The sequence below is a fragment of the Pagrus major genome, chromosome 6 (assembly GCF_040436345.1).
Source record: "Pagrus major chromosome 6, Pma_NU_1.0".
NCBI lineage: Eukaryota > Metazoa > Chordata > Actinopteri > Spariformes > Sparidae > Pagrus > Pagrus major.
Window position 1 is genome coordinate 4416680 of NC_133220.1, and position 16211 is coordinate 4432890.

The 16211-nt window shown below is 40.1% G+C and overlaps 1 protein-coding gene and 1 long non-coding RNA gene across 2 annotated transcripts; one reads left to right on the top strand and one right to left on the bottom strand.

Annotated features, from left to right (window-relative positions):
• Nucleotides 1-10637: 10637 nt before the first annotated feature.
• Nucleotides 10638-12185, top strand: LOC140998672 (uncharacterized). Its single transcript, XR_012179451.1, has 3 exons — nucleotides 10638-10809; nucleotides 10956-11138; nucleotides 12068-12185. It is a non-coding gene; the product is annotated as an uncharacterized lncRNA (long non-coding RNA).
• LOC140998671 (zinc-binding protein A33-like) lies at nucleotides 11789-14899 on the bottom strand. Its single transcript, XM_073469024.1, has 2 exons — nucleotides 14804-14899; nucleotides 11789-14173 (listed from the first exon to the last, which is right to left on the bottom strand). The coding sequence occupies exon 2, from the start codon at nucleotides 14154-14156 to the stop codon at nucleotides 12711-12713; it is 1446 nt and encodes a 481-aa protein (XP_073325125.1). The 5' UTR covers nucleotides 14157-14173; nucleotides 14804-14899; the 3' UTR covers nucleotides 11789-12710.
• Between the last annotated feature and the right edge of the window lie 1312 nt (nucleotides 14900-16211).

Genomic DNA, 16211 nt, shown 5'->3' on the forward strand with positions numbered 1-16211 from the left:
GGGACTCGGGATCTATAGTATGACTGGACTTGGGATCTATAGTATGACTGGACATGGGATCTATAGTATGACTGGATATGGGATCTATAGTATGACTGGATATGGGATCTATTGGGACTTGGGATCTAAAGTATGACTGGATATGGGATCTATTGGGACTTGGGATCTAAAGTATGACTGGAAATGGGATCTATAGTATAAATGGATAAGGGATCTATTGGGACTCGGGATCTATAGTATGACTGGATATGGGATCTAAAGTATGACTGGAAATGGGATCTATTGGGACTTGGGATCTTTAGTATGACTGGATATGGGATCTTTAGTATGACTGGATATGGGATCTTTAGTATGACTGGATATGGGATCTATAGTATGACTGGATATGGGATCTATAGTATGACTGGATATGGGATCTATAGTATGACTGGATATGGGATCTATAGTATGACTGGATATGGGATCTATAGTATGACTGGATATGGGATCTATAGTATGACTGGATATGGGATCTATTGGGACTTGGGATCTAAAGTATGACTGGATATGGGATCTAAAGTATGACTGGATATGGGATCTAAAGTATGACTGGATATGGGATCTATAGTATGACTGGATATGGGATCTATAGTATGACTGGATATGGGATCTATAGTATGACTGGATATGGGATCTATAGTATGACTGGACTTGGGATCTATAGTATGACTGGACTTGGGATCTATAGTATGACTGGACTTGGGATCTATAGTATGACTGGACTTGGGATCTATAGTATGACTGGACTTGGGATCTATAGTATGACTGGATATGGGATCTATAGTATGACTGGACATGGGATCTATAGTATGACTGGACATGGGATCTATAGTATGACTGGATATGGGATCTATAGTATGACTGGATATGGGATCTATAGTATGACTGGATATGGGATCTATAGTATGACTGGATATGGGATCTATAGGGACTTGGGATCTAAAGTATGACTGGATATGGGATCTATAGTATGACTGGATATGGGATCTATTGGGACTTGGGATCTAAAGTATGACTGGAAATGGGATCTATAGTATAAATGGATATGGGATCTATTGGGACTCGGGATCTATAGTATGACTGGATATGGGATCTAAAGTATGACTGGAAATGGGATCTATTGGGACTTGGGATCTTTAGTATGACTGGATATGGGATCTTTAGTATGACTGGATATGGGATCTTTAGTATGACTGGATATGGGATCTTTAGTATGACTGGATATGGGATCTTTAGTATGACTGGATATGGGATCTTTAGTATGACTGGATATGGGATCTTTAGTATGACTGGATATGGGATCTATAGTATGACTGGATATGGGATCTATAGTATGACTGGATATGGGATCTATTGGGACTTGGGATCTAAAGTATGACTGGAAATGGGATCTAAAGTATGACTGGAAATGGGATCTAAAGTATGACTGGATATGGGATCTATAGTATGACTGGATATGGGATCTATTGGGACTTGGGATCTAAAGTATGACTGGAAATGGGATCTATAGTATAAATGGATATGGGATCTATTGGGACTCGGGATCTACAGTATGATTGGATATGGGATCTATTGAGACTTGGGATCTATAGTATGATTGGATATGGGATCTACTCCATAATTGGATATGGGATCTATTGGGACTTGGAATCTAAAGTATGATTATATAGGGATCTATAGTATGACTGGATATGGGATCTATAGTATGACTGGATATGGGATCTATTGGGACTTGGGATCTAAAGTATGATTGGAAATGGGATCTATAGTATGACTGGATATGGGATCTATAGTATGACTGGATATGGGATCTATAGTATGACTGGATATGGGATCTATTGGGACTTGGGATCTAAAGTATGACTGGAAATGGGATCTATAGTATGACTGGATATGGGATCTATAGTATGACTGGATATGGGATCTATAGTATGACTGGATATGGGATCTATAGTATGACCGGATATGGGATCTATTGGGACTTGGGATCTAAAGTATGATTGGAAATGGGATCTAAAGTATGATTGGATATGGGATCTATAGTATGACTGGATATGGGATCTATAGTATGACTGGATATGGGATCTATAGCATGACTGGATATGGGATCTATTGGGACTTGGGATCTATAGCATGACTGGATATGGGATCTATTGGGACTTGGGATCTATAGTATGACTGGAAATGGGATCTATAGTATGACTGGATATGGGATCTATAGTATGACTGGATATGGGATCTATAGTATGACTGGATATGGGATTTATATTATGACTGGATATGGGATCTATAGTATGACTGGATATGGGATCTATAGTATGACTGGATATGGGATCTATTGGGACTTGGGATCTAAAGTATGACTGGAAATGGGATCTATAGTATGACTGGATATGGGATCTATAGTATGACTGGATATGGGATCTATTGGGACTTGGGATCTAAAGTATGACTGGATATGGGATCTAAAGTATGACTGGATATGGGATCTAAAGTATGACTGGATATGGGATCTATAGTATGACTGGATATGGGATATATTGTATGATGGACTATTGCGTTTTGGGTTTGTTGTATTATTGGGTTTTGGGTTTGTTGTATTATTGGGTTTTGGGTTTGTTGTATTATTGGGTTTTGGGTTTGTTGTATTATTGGGTTTTGTGTTTGTTGTATTATTGGGTTTTGGGTTTGTTGTATTATTGGGTTTTGTGTTTGTTGTATTATTGTACTCTGGTTTTGTTGTATTGTAGCAGTTTGGGTTTGTTGTATTGTAGCAGTTTGGGTTTGTTGTATTGTAGCAGTCTGGGTTTGTTGTATTGTAGCAGTTTGGGTTTGTTGTATTGTAGCAGTTTGGGTTTGTTGTATTATTGTATTTTAGGTTTGTTGTATTATTGTATTTTAGGTTTGTTGTATTATTGTATTTTAGGTTTGTTGTATTATTGTACTCTGGGTTTGTTGTATTATTGGGTTTTGGGTTTGTTGTATTATTGGGTTTTGGGTTTGTTGTATTATTGGGTTTTGGTTTTGTTGTATTATTGGGTTTTGGGTTTGTTGTATTACTGCAGTTAGGGTTTGCTGTATTACTGCAGTTAGGGTTTGCTGTATTACTGCAGTTAGGGTTTGCTGTATTACTGCAGTTAGGGTTTGTTGTATTACTGCAGTTAGGGTTTGTTGTATTACTGCAGTTAGGGTTTGTTGTATTACTGCAGTTAGGGTTTGTTGTATTGTTGGGTTTTGTGTTTGTTGTATTGTTGGGTTTTGTGTTTGTTGTATTGTTGGGTTTTGTGTTTGTTGTATTGTTGGGTTTTGTGTTTGTTGTATTGTTGGGTTTTGTGTTTGTTGTATTGTTGGGTTTTGTGTTTGTTGTATTGTTGGGTTTTGTGTTTGTTGTATTGTTGGGTTTTGTGTTTGTTGTATTATTGTACTCTGGTTTTGTTGTATTGTAGCAGTTTGGGTTTGTTGTATTATTGTCTTTTGGGTTTGTTGTATTATTGTCTTTTGGGTTTGTTGTATTATTGTCTTTTGGGTTTGTTGTATTATTGTCTTTTGGGTTTGTTGTATTATTGTATTTTAGGTTTGTTGTATTATTGTATTTTAGGTTTGCTGTATTATTGCAGTTTGGGTTTGTTGTATTATTGTACTCTGGGTTTGTTGTATTATTGCAGTTTGGGTTTGTTGTATTATTGTATTTTGGGTTTGTTGTATTATTGCAGTTTGGGTTTGTTGTATTATTGTATTTCAGGTTTGTTGTATTGTTGTCTTTTGGGTTTGTTGTATCATTGTATTTTGGGTTTGTTGCAAGATTGCATTTTGGGTTCGTTGCAAGATTGCATTCTGGGTTCGTTGCAAGATTGCATTTCGGGTTCGTTGCATCATTGCATTTCGGGTTTGTTGCATCATTGCATTTTGGGTTTGTTGCATCATTGCATTTTGGGTTCGTTGCATCATTGCATTTTGGGTTTGTTGTATCATTGCATTTCGGGTTTGTTGCGTCATTGCATTTTGGGTTTGTTGCATTATTGCATTTTGGGTTTGTTGCATTATTGCATTTTGGGTTTGTTGCATTATTGCATTTCTTGTTGTTATAGTCTTTTGGGTTTGTTGCGTGATTGCATTCTGGGTTCATTGTATAATTGTATTTCAGGTTCGTTGTGTTATTGTAATTCGGGTTTGTTGTATTATTGGGCTCCTTGTATTATCGTATTCCGGGCTCCTTGTATTATTGGGTTTGTTGTATTATTGTATTTTGGGTTTGTTGTATTATTGTATTTTGGGTTTGTTGTATTATTGTATTTTGGGTTTGTTGTATTATTGTATTTCTTGTATTATAGCATTTTGGGTTTGTTGTATTATCGTATTTTGGGTTTGTTGTATTATTGTATTTCTTGTATTATTGTATTTTGGGTTGGTTGTATTATTGTATTTCTTGTATTACTGTATTTTGGGTTTGCTGGCTGTAGGAATGTTGTTCTGCATGTCGCATTTGATCAACTACATAACTAACAAAAAACATTGCAACAGTGCAACATGTTTTTTGGACAACCTCATATGACTTCCTGTTAACAAAGAGAGCAGACAATGTTAATGGGAAAGTGAAAACAAAAAGGAGAGAGAGACAGAAAAGCGAGGAAGGCCATTGTGCATGCATTAAGGAGGACAAAGCACCAGTATGTAATGTAGGCATTCTGTTAAACTAAATCTGTCGAAAGATAGATGATTTTTGAGTCTCATTCTCAAGTCATCAAATACCGCCCCCTGCCTGCCACAGGTACACACCACTATCATTTTCACTTTCTGGGATACTAGGATTATTCATGGAGGCTTGAGTTGTTCACAGTAAGGGAACGTTTTTAATATTCATACATTTTTTATTGTGTTTTTATATTTCAGATTTTTATTTTTTATATTTACTTTACATATTTTTAAATATCTATATTTATCCTGTAGCTGTTAAAACAGTCCTTTAAATCCTGCGGGTTTTGAGGTGGGGCATAAGCCTGCCCTGATTGGTCAGTTCACATAGGCCTGAGCCACCACATATTAACACGTCTGCGGTGAGACACGTCTCAGTTTGCTGCACTCCTACCATGAATATGACCACAAGAACTGCTTCTAAACCAAACTAACCAACAACCACTGACGAGAAACCTTCCCCGGGTTGCACTTCTTGAAAGAAGGATATATCTGAAATATCTGTTTGCAGCATATCCTCTGAACCCAGTGGGTTCAGATCACACAGGCCTGAGGAACCACAAATTATAACGTCTCCCGTCAGTTCTGCTATTGCTGCACTTCTACCATAACTATGCCCACAAAAACTGCTCATAAACCAAAAACATCACCACCGCACAATCGCATGTCAGAGAAGGTATATGATCCTTATTAGTGCCCTACTGGGCAGTGAGACAGAGGTAAGCGTTACAGCTTTGTAATGATCTTTGTATGGTGTTATCAAAGTTGCATACAGCTGCAAAGTAAATGAATTCCTGCAATATGATCATTTCTTTTTTACTACAGAGCTTCAACGTTATCTTCAAGGCAAAGGCATCCACACTACCTTGTTACTGGGCTCGCTGGTGAACCAACACTGGCGACAGGTGAGGGCAATGAACCAACTGCTGGCGTCAGGCTAGCTTCTACCGTGGCCCTGAGCTTGTCCCTAGCCAGGCCAACGTGCGTCCACTTCGGCCTAAACTAAACACGCACACTTCAGGCACGCTTCTACCAACAAGGCCTCTGTAACCAGAGACTCTGTATGCTGGCGGGAACGCACAAAGGCTCATAGGATACGCTATCACCAATACCAGTCAGCTGAACAAAGCTCCTGCTTCTGCCATTGCCTGTGTGGCCACAGCTTACAGCGTAAAGGACAGCTCAAGGACATTTGCCATGCAAGATAACAGAACTCCAGTCAAGCTAGCCTGTAACTAACAATGATAACACCAGGTTTGCCTAAAGGACCACTAATGTCTGAATTGCTGGTACTAAACTTTTGCGCCTAGAACTCTACAGCGGTGAGCTGGTTGACGTAGCTTGCCGGGCTAACAACGTTATCCTGAGATGCTCCATACCACAAGGCCTCCGACAGATAAGAATGATGAGGTTAATGTACAATAATCTAAAACAACCTGGGAGGGTCCTGGTTCTCAAAAGAGACAATAAGCTGAAGAAGACAGGAGTCTCTCTTCAGTGGTTGTTGAGGCTATCCACCAAAAGAGTAAAGAGCTATTGCCAGCCACAAAAGCTGCACAACAATACGGCAGTTAACAACACCTGAATGCTTTAATTTGATGTCATGTAAATATGTAACATGCATATACCAGCCACAACATTAAAACCACTGACATGTGAAGTAAATAACATTGATTATCTTGTTATAATGCCACATTCTGCTGGGAAACCTTGAGTCCTAGCATTCATGTGGATGCCTCTTTGACATGCACCACTCACCCACACACTGTTGCAGAGCAAGTACACCCCCCATGGCAATGATACTATCCAATGGCAGTGGCTCCCCAGCAGGATAACGCGCCTGAAACACTGCAAAAACTGCTCAGGAACGACCCGAGGAACCTGACAAAGAGCTTAAGGTGTCAAACTGGCCTCTAAATTCCCCAGATCCCAATCCAACTGAGCATCCAAAGGATGTACTGAGCCAAGAACAATCCATGGGGGCCCCAACATGGATGGGACTTGGCTCTGGCACATCCCACGGATGCTCAGTTGGATTGAGATCTGGGTAATTTGGAGGCCAGTTTGACACCTTGAGCTCTTTGTCACGTTCCTCTGACCATTCCTGACCAGGTCTGCAGTGTTGCAGACGCACTGTCCTGCTGGGGAGCCACTGCCATCAGGGCGTGTCACTGCCATGAGGGGGTGTACTTGGTCTGTAACAGTGTTTGGGTGGGTGGCGCTTGTCAAAGAGGCATCCACATGAATGCCAGGACTCAAGGTTTCCCAGCAGAACATTTGATTGCAACGAAATGATCAATGCTCACTTCACCTGTTGGTAGTTTTAATGTTTTCTACCAATATAACAATACACTGATCAGTATATGTTTACAGAAACATGTGATTTATGTTACAATCTCTTTGGAATGGCTGGTTTACCTATTCAAGATAATATAATTTGATGCAGAAATGGCAGTAAAAATGGTCAAGAACATTAATTTATGCACAAATTCTTTCTCCTCAGGATTATGTGAACTGGGAAACACTGCTGTAAAAGACACTAAATGGCCTTTGTATGTATGAAATATGCTACACACATAAAAAAAGTCTCACCTTGCCTAACATAAACTACTGTATCAGTCTGGGTGTCTCAACAGTGACACTGTAGCAGAGTCTGCCAACTGTCAGTATTCAACAACCTGTGAATGAGACTCAATCAACTATCCTCCAGAATCACTTCCTGACCCTTGTGTGTTTATTAACAGCAACTGACAAATCTTGCTTGCTCTGCCTTTATTTTGCCACTTCCATGAACACATCCTCGACCAGTGGGATCCACTGCAGGCACTTACCTTTCTTTGGTCTCTGTAAGACCTGGTATCCCTCCTCTCCGGATCTGATCGCCACACAGGTCAGAGTTCGTTCCACTTGAAGTAGCTTCTTCACCGGCTTTCTGTGCAGTTCTGAACACTAAAGTCATCATGCCAGGGCTCACAGGAACACAGCAGACAGGTCCCACTGTTCACCGAGGGAGAGAAGAAAGCACTTAAATATAACATCATGACTACGTGTCTCCACAGAGACATAGAAATACATCAAAAATAAAGCATGAAGACATTAGGAAAATATAAGAACTGCATTTAAAAGACAGTAGAAATAGAAAGCAAAAAATAAATAGTTACAGATAAAAAAAATGCATCTAAAAAACAACCAAAACAAAGGCAATAAAGTTATACTGTATATTAAAAAGAAGATATGAATCTACTTATTTGAAAGCCACAGTGAACAACAATGTTTTAAGCCCTGATTTAAACGAGCCAACAGTTTTAGTGGACCCCATCTCTTCAGGAAGCACAGAAACTAAACACTGCTTCACCTTACATGGTTTTGATCCTGTCCCATATAACCTGAGGGGTCTGGATGCTTCCTTACGTACATATAAATCAGAGATGTATTCAGGCCTGAGAACATTTACTGCTTTATAGACAAGTTATAAGATTTTAAGGTCTATGCTTCCTATCCACACAGGAAGCCAGTGCAGTGAGTTAAAAACACAATAACCAGAACTTCTGTCTGAACTCATCTGAGACAAACACACAGAAACCGTTCTGTGCGGACTACAACAAAACTGCATATTGTGTGTTAAAACTACTTTTGCTGCTCAAAATGACTTTCTACCTGTCTGCTTCATGACGTTATAGGCGACACTCTTATGTATGTTTCAAAATTTGGTTACATCAAAAACTTTTTCTTACAGTATATCGCCACATAACTAACTTTCTTGTGTTTTGTAGGAAAACGATTGTTGAATCTTTTTTTTTTCCTTTCTCTTTTGGATTATGGGGATGTGATTTATCTGCATGCATCTGCATCTTCTCTTAAGCCCCTGGTTGCTGTCTGTCACTCTGCTGTCAGGTTTATTTACAGGGATGCTCATCACTGCTTACTGTCCAGTGAAACCCACAAATCTCCACGTAAGCTAAATAAAGTATTTAAAAAACCCTCTTGGATTAGCTGGAGAGTGCATGATCAAAACGCTGAAAACAGGCTGTATTTCTGACTTTTTTTACAGATATGTGTCTCTCCCAGTGACCTACAAACACATGATCTCATACAATATGATGCACTGCTGTAGACTAAACTAGTCAACAGTTTATAAAGGAGTTAATATTAGCTCAACATTAAACATCTACAGCCATTATATGACACATACACATTAAGGCAGCAGTAATAAACATCCAAAAACATCTGATATAATGGTCAAACACTGACAAGGAGCATTTTACTGCAACATCCATCCTTTTTCTTTTTATACTTCAAGCAGCCATTTTAATTAGGTAATACCTGCACCATAGTTTTAATACAGCAGTTACCATGAGCAAAATAGGAGCAACCTCCACGTTTTTCAATTCATAGATAACAACACGGAATATTTTAATGATACATCGATCCTCTTGGTCACCTTATATTCAGAGCTTCTCCAGATATTCAGGGCTAACGATGGTGTCATTAACATGTTATACAGCAAGGTCACGGCCACACACGGACACACACACACACAGCTCAACGGACTGTTTAGCTAACAAGCAAACCTGTCTGTAGAAACACGACGGGGAAATAACTCAGAACAGCCCTTTACACTGTCAACACCCGGTTCATGTGTCCTTACTAGTTGTTAAAAGCAGCTGAGCCGCTGGTTACGGGTTTTACCAAACCCCACAGTGAAACTGCAACAACTTTAAAGTCAGCTAGCTAACAGCGGCGACAACACCTCCATCCCTTCACTTCAAACTTTACATTCAACATTAACCAGGTTTCACCCCGACTTTACCGAAACGAGCGACTGACTGCGACAGTGCCCCAAATTGAATGTATTGTGGTGTCATTCATGTAATAAACACAGCAGAAAAAAACATCAAAATCACAATGGAGGTTTGGTGTATCGGAAAACACCGCGTTTATCACTGACTTTATTACGATGTGTTTAGAGGATTATGTACAAACCGAATTTACCTTAAACACTTTACAGTTTGATGAGAAGTCTCCGGCTTCGTGTTCAGAGTTTTTCAGTCACATAATAAGTGAAAACAAAACTAAGGATATGAGAGTGAGGCTGGCCCCCGGGCTGTGGTAACAGGAGGCTGGAGCACCGCAGATACTGTACATTGTTCAACTTGCCTGGGTTTAGCTCAGGTAATAAGCCAATTAGTGCAAGCTCACCTCAGTAAAAGCTAATGTTAGTTTAATATCCCCTGTACTTGTTACTTGAGAGGGCTGTAATAATGACCGATCTAAGCCTTCAGGACTGGATTCAAGTCAATCAATGTTAAAATCCCTCCAACTCCCACACGGAGATACATGTAACTTTCCTGAGCAGGTAATTGTACAAACAAACATTAACACAGCAAAGTTTACTCACCTCAGGTCCTCGGAGAAGCGGTGGGGGATCCGTCCGGTCAGCAGCTACCTTTAATTATTTACATTTTTGGCGCCAATCGCCTGCCGTAAACCCTGAGATTGGAAATTTTGGCGCGAACCGGATGCTGTCGCCACTGAGCCTGTGGGCGGGGCTTACTTTACGACAGCACCTGAGTGACTGTTATCTAGCAGCCATAGCTTCCTAACTATTGACAACATTAAGGAATAATACATACATACACTTCTGGTTAGGAAAGTTTTCTTTAACTTTTCGCTGATTAATTAAAAAAAACAATTAATCCGCGCTAGAATGACATCACAATATCAGGACCCCCCTTCAATCTCCAGCACATTGGACTATCCCATCTTACTGCGCATGTGCGGAAATGATCTACAAAACTAGCGAAACAGACCGCGCGAAGATGAAGCAAAGGCACCCCCACGGTGCAGGAAGACGGAGGAAGCGTGAGGAAAATGGAAAGTTTGTGGCAAAACGAACGAAGATGAATAACTTTTTCACGGCGGCCACTAATGATGACAACGTTACTGAACAGCAGTAAGAAGCAGGAGCTGCTTGTTTTAGCGCTAGCGATGCTAACAGCGTCAGCCCAGCTAACGTTAGCAGGACGGCTCGACTGGAGATGCTAACACAAGTTCACTCTACATGACGAACAACAACTAGTGAGTATTAAAACTGACAGAATGGTAAATTATACTGAATATTGATCTGTATTCACATTCTTTGATTAAAGGGACATGGGGCAGGATTTGTGAAAAAATAAACATGCATTAAACATGTTTTAAAATCTCTCCATCGCCTTGAACAGGCTGTGTGCTGCATGTACTGCAATTCGTGGTCCGAATTTCCCGCGCAGTCCTGCGGAAGTGACGTCAGATGACGCTGAATGCGCGTCCTCCACGGCTTTGGACTGGGATACTCATGGAGGCAGCTTTAAACTTGAATTGGGACTGAAAACAGATGCTGACATGGCTCATTTCCCAGTCACCAGGTAAGAAAACATCACAGGTCGTGTTTAGAGCTTGATTTGAAAATCATCATTAGCGTTAGCTGCAAACATGTAACTTAGTCCCCCGCTGTGTTACACTGAATAGTTACAGACTGCGCATTTTCCACGGTCCTTTAGTCTGAAACCGAATAGTTAGAAATATGTCCCTTTATATATGGGACCGAGAGCCCAACCTGTTATCCGGGAGGTGACGTTAGCAGCCGGCTGTAGCCACAGGCTAACGGTTTGTTTGTGTCTGTGTAGCAACATTAGCCGCTCACACTTCTACCACACTGTGAACAAACTCCACTACAAGCTAAAGATTTGGCATTCAAAACCCAACTCAAGTAAAAGTATGTAAATATTGTCAGCAAATTGTACTTAAAGTACTTAAAGTGTGAAAAGTACTCATGCTGTAAAATGGTCGCTGTTATAGTTTTTATATCTGATGATTAATATCACGGCTGCGTTCATGTGTATGTGTCATTTTCCTGCTGTAGATGTTTAAGGTTGAGCTCATTTTAACTACTTTATCTACTGTTGGCTACTTTAATCTACAGCAGTGCATCATGTAATATAAGAGCATCATATGTTTGTAGCGTGGCTGCACTGTGAGGAGCCATGTATCTGTAAAAAGTCTGACAAACAGCCTGTTTGTGATCCAACGGGGATATGAAATAGTTTATTTATCTTCAGAAGGAGAAGTTTCACAACATGTAACAGAAAAAATGAGGCAGAGTTCAAAAGTACAATATTTGCCTCTGAGATGTAAAAGGAGGAGAGTAAAGTTGCATGAAACAGAAATACTCAAGTAAAGTACAAGTATCTCAGATTTGGATTTCAGTACAGTACTTGAGGAGGTGCTCAGTTACATCGCTGGGTACAAGCACAATGGACCTCTTATTGTCTTGTGTGTTGTCTTCTCACTTTAGTAACACAAGGTAGAGGACAGACTCTCCTGACTGAACCAGCCTGCTGCTGTCCACATTGGAGACCGTTGACATTTCTGGAGCTTGAAAAGTGTTGCAGCGTTCTCCTAAACAGCTGAAGTCGATGGAGACTTTTAAAACGTTAAAAAACCACCTCAACATATATAACGGCTCTGTACAGCTCACCCGGCGTAATCTAATACTCCCAAAGCCCAGAGATCCCAAATTGATTTGAAAAGACCTTATTTACACCCTCGATTTGAAGTCGAGCTTGTGTGCTGACTTCAGACCCGATGCTTTAAGCTTAGCAGCTACAGTCGGCTTGAAAAAGATTGTGAATAACATCTTTTTCATGTATTATGCATCTCTGGACTTCTGGAGATTTAGATTATGCTGGACGAACTGTAAGGAGCCATTTTTTATGTTTTAAAACAAATTAAAATCAGCTACTTCACTTTTTTTAGGAGATTGCTGCAACACTGTCTTGCTTTGAAGGTCCAGAAATGTTTTGTGGACTACAAAACTTCATCTGACTTTCAATCAGCATGGGGGTGAGTAGATAAAAACTGAATTTTCCTTTTTGGTTGAACTTTTAACTTGTTTCAGCGTTGCAGAGACATTAACTGCTGTTATCTTCAGTGGGAGTTTAAACACATTGCTTATACATGGAAACATGATCAAGAATTTCAGCACAATCCTCATCGTCAACACAATTATCACAGACAAACGGTAACATCTTCAGGGGGAGGTTGTTTCCTGTGCTAATGACCGGAAACAACTTCTCAGTAAAAGTGTGTGTGAAGGTGTGTATGTGTGTGTTAGTATCAGGATCAGAGAAGGTCAGTTCTCCTCTGTTCCAGTCCAGATGAACTCTGATCCTCTGGAGCTGCTTTGGTGAGAAAATAGTGTATGGACCAGGTAGAGAGCATGTTGTGCATTCACCTTGATAGAGCCCTATTCCCCATAATCTGGACTGTAAGCCTGTATCTCCCTTTCTCTCAGCAGACTCTGCTGCCACACCGACAACCCAGGCTGGACTTTCTCCAACCTCGACATCCCAGCTGTGAGTTCCCGAGTCAAAGCCCTCTGAGCCGAGGACAAAACGATAGCAGTCGAATCTCTCTGGATTATCTGGAAGCTTCTGTCTCACGCCATTTCTCACACTGGTCAGATCTTCAGACAGGAGGAGTTCTGGATGAGCAGAGTTCGGATCCAGAATCACAGGAGTGTAGGAGACCGTCTCCTTCATCTTGTTCCAGATGTTGAAGCTCAGGTTGCCCAGGTGTTTGGCCACGTCTATCAGAGCTCCCGAGAGCAGCTGTGGATCCTCCAGCAGGGGGCGCTGCTGGACTCTCTTCACTGCAGCCTTGTAGTTCTGCAGGAATGAGACGTCTTCAGCTCTCAGCTCCTCCTCTGTGGCTCTGACTGTGTCTGAAAGAGCTGCTATGTCTCTGCTCAGAGCCTCAATCTTTTTCTTCATCACCTGACTCTTCTGCTTCTCTTCCTCCCTCAGAGCAGAGATCCTGGCTCCCTCTTCATCTTGTAGAAACTGATGAAGCTTCTTAAACTGCTCCTTGATCTGACTCTCTGTGTGTCGGGCCTGGACCTTGATGTGTTTTGCTGTTTGATCACAGTTTCCTTTAACTTGTTCAAAGACCTTCAGTTTCTCCTGTAAGGGCTTCAGGGACTTCTGGAGCTCTTCTTTAAGATCCTGTGCAGCTTCATCGACGGGTCTGAATCTGTGGTTGTTGTGTGTTTTTGAGTCTCTGCAGACGACACACACCGGCTGCTGATGGTCCAGACAGAAGAGTTTGAGTTTCTCACCGTGCAGACTGCAGAGAGCCTCTGGTGAAGCTCTCTGATCTCTCTGCAGTAAGAAGCTCTCACACAGGTTCTTTATCACCAAACTAACAGGTGGTTCAAACTTTGATGACCTTCTCTTACAAATGGGACACTCCTGTACAGGTTTCCTTCTCCACCAGCTCTGCACACAATCTTTACAGAAGCTGTGGCTGCATGTCAGGACAACAGGATCTCTAAAGATGTTATGGCACACGGGACAGGAGAGATCAGCCTCTGATCGGGATGCCATTTTCTGTTTGAATGAAGCTGAAAACACAGCAGGGTGAAAGCACCAAAGTTAATCAGTTATAGCTTCAGTCTTTCCTGTATAAAGTTCAATAAATGTTTGTTGACATATCAGAGTCAAAGGTTTTTACAGAGGGACTGTCGGTTATCTGTTTTTATCACTCTGTAAATCAGAAAATACTTCAAGAATAAGATGTAATCAGGTTAATGTTAGCAGGCGGTGAATGGTATATGAACAACCCTCTCGATGAAAACCATCAGAATATAGATACAACTGGAAAGTGTGGTGTATGTAAGTGCTGCTGAAGAGATTTCTGAATCAGAGTCTCAGAAAAATGTCATGTATCTTTTTATAGACAAACACATGAAGGAATATGGTTAAAAAAACCAATAGAGGTCACCATGACGTCCTCAGTTACTTACATTAGGACAATAATCTTTGTATGTAAATATGCAAAAGAAGCCATCTTATTAGATACTGACTGATTTGCATCAATGTCCAGAACAGATTTTGAACTAAAATTAACACCTTAATGTGTATTTTGGAAGTTTTGTCACCACTAGGCCAAAAGAAGATGTTATGGAAGAAAAGTAGACACAAAATAAATATTTTTTTTGTTTGTAATTATTTTATAAATTAAATTAACTCACCTTCAGTGTTTGGAGTTGTAGCAGGTTGACGATGTGTTTTCTTTTTTCCCTTCTGAAACTGTTCTCTCCCCGTGGAGGTTTGTTGTCACATCTTCCTGTCTGTCTGTGGAAAAACAAATCTCCCTGTTTGCTTTTCATGAGTCAGGTGATAGCTGGAGCCATTGTTACCTCTGTAACACATCAAGTGTTTATCTTTTTATACATTAATGACTGAAAGACAAGGTGCAGAGCTGCCGAGTTAATGCTGTATTTTGGTATAATTGAACATATGTACATTTATTCACGTCGAACTGATGTAAAGTGAGATTGATGGTTATTACAAAGAAATCAATATAAAGTTCTGTTGAGGTCGGAGACGGTCCAGCCTGGGTTGTCGGTGTTGCAGCAGAGTGTTGAGAGAAAATGATTAAGTACATTTTAATTTGGTATTTAAATAATATTTCTCTTTGTAAGAATTCTAAGTACACATTTAAAATGCCTTTTCTATTGTCAGTTGCTGCCTCTAGCCAGCAGGTGTCACTGTTGTCTTACAGGAAATACAGCACTCAGCTCTGAGTCACACTTGTGGCTTAAATTTCCTAAAAGCTGGTCTTTCTTTCTCCTACTGTAAGATCTTTGAGGTTAAACTGGTCCCATTAAGCTTATTTTTATCATCTGGTGCAGGTGTGACACAAACCTGTTCAGGTTGTTTTTAATAACATCTATAGAAAAAAATGAGTCTGAGCATTCAAACAAAACTCTAGCCTTAAAAAAAATGCAAAATACTAAGGACAGGATTGAAAAATAATATAAAATCAGATACTAAAGCATCCAGATATAAGTACACATGGCTCATACAAATAGTTTAAGACCTTCAGAGTAAAATTTACAAAGCACTCTGATGATAAATCCTCTCTCCGGCCCTGTGGGATTTCATACTAAGTCATGTTTTTTCCTCTGTTGCTGCACCTCGTTCAGATCAGTGGGAGATGTAGCAAAAACAATATCACAGTTTACACATGCTCTGTTACAAGTAAAGATCCTGCCTTCAACGCTAACAGATCAAACCTATGAGAATAAAAATACACAAAGTACAAAAGAAATATTCATCATGCAGAATCGTCCGTTACAGAATCATTTAGTAATTTATCAGATGTTGGTGCACTGAGATGTAACACTGCTGCAGCTGGTGAATGTGAGGCTTACTTTAACAGGGTTAATCCAAAATAACGTCATTATTCATTTATCAATATTTTAAATCTCAATCCAAATGAATGTAGTTGAGTAAAAAGTACAATATTTCCCTCAGAAATGTAGGGTAGCAGTATAAAGTAGCATTAAGTAGAAATACTGAATACCTCAAAGTACTTAAGTACAGTTCAGTACAGTAAATTTAGATTCCACCACTGTAGATGATGTTATTATTACT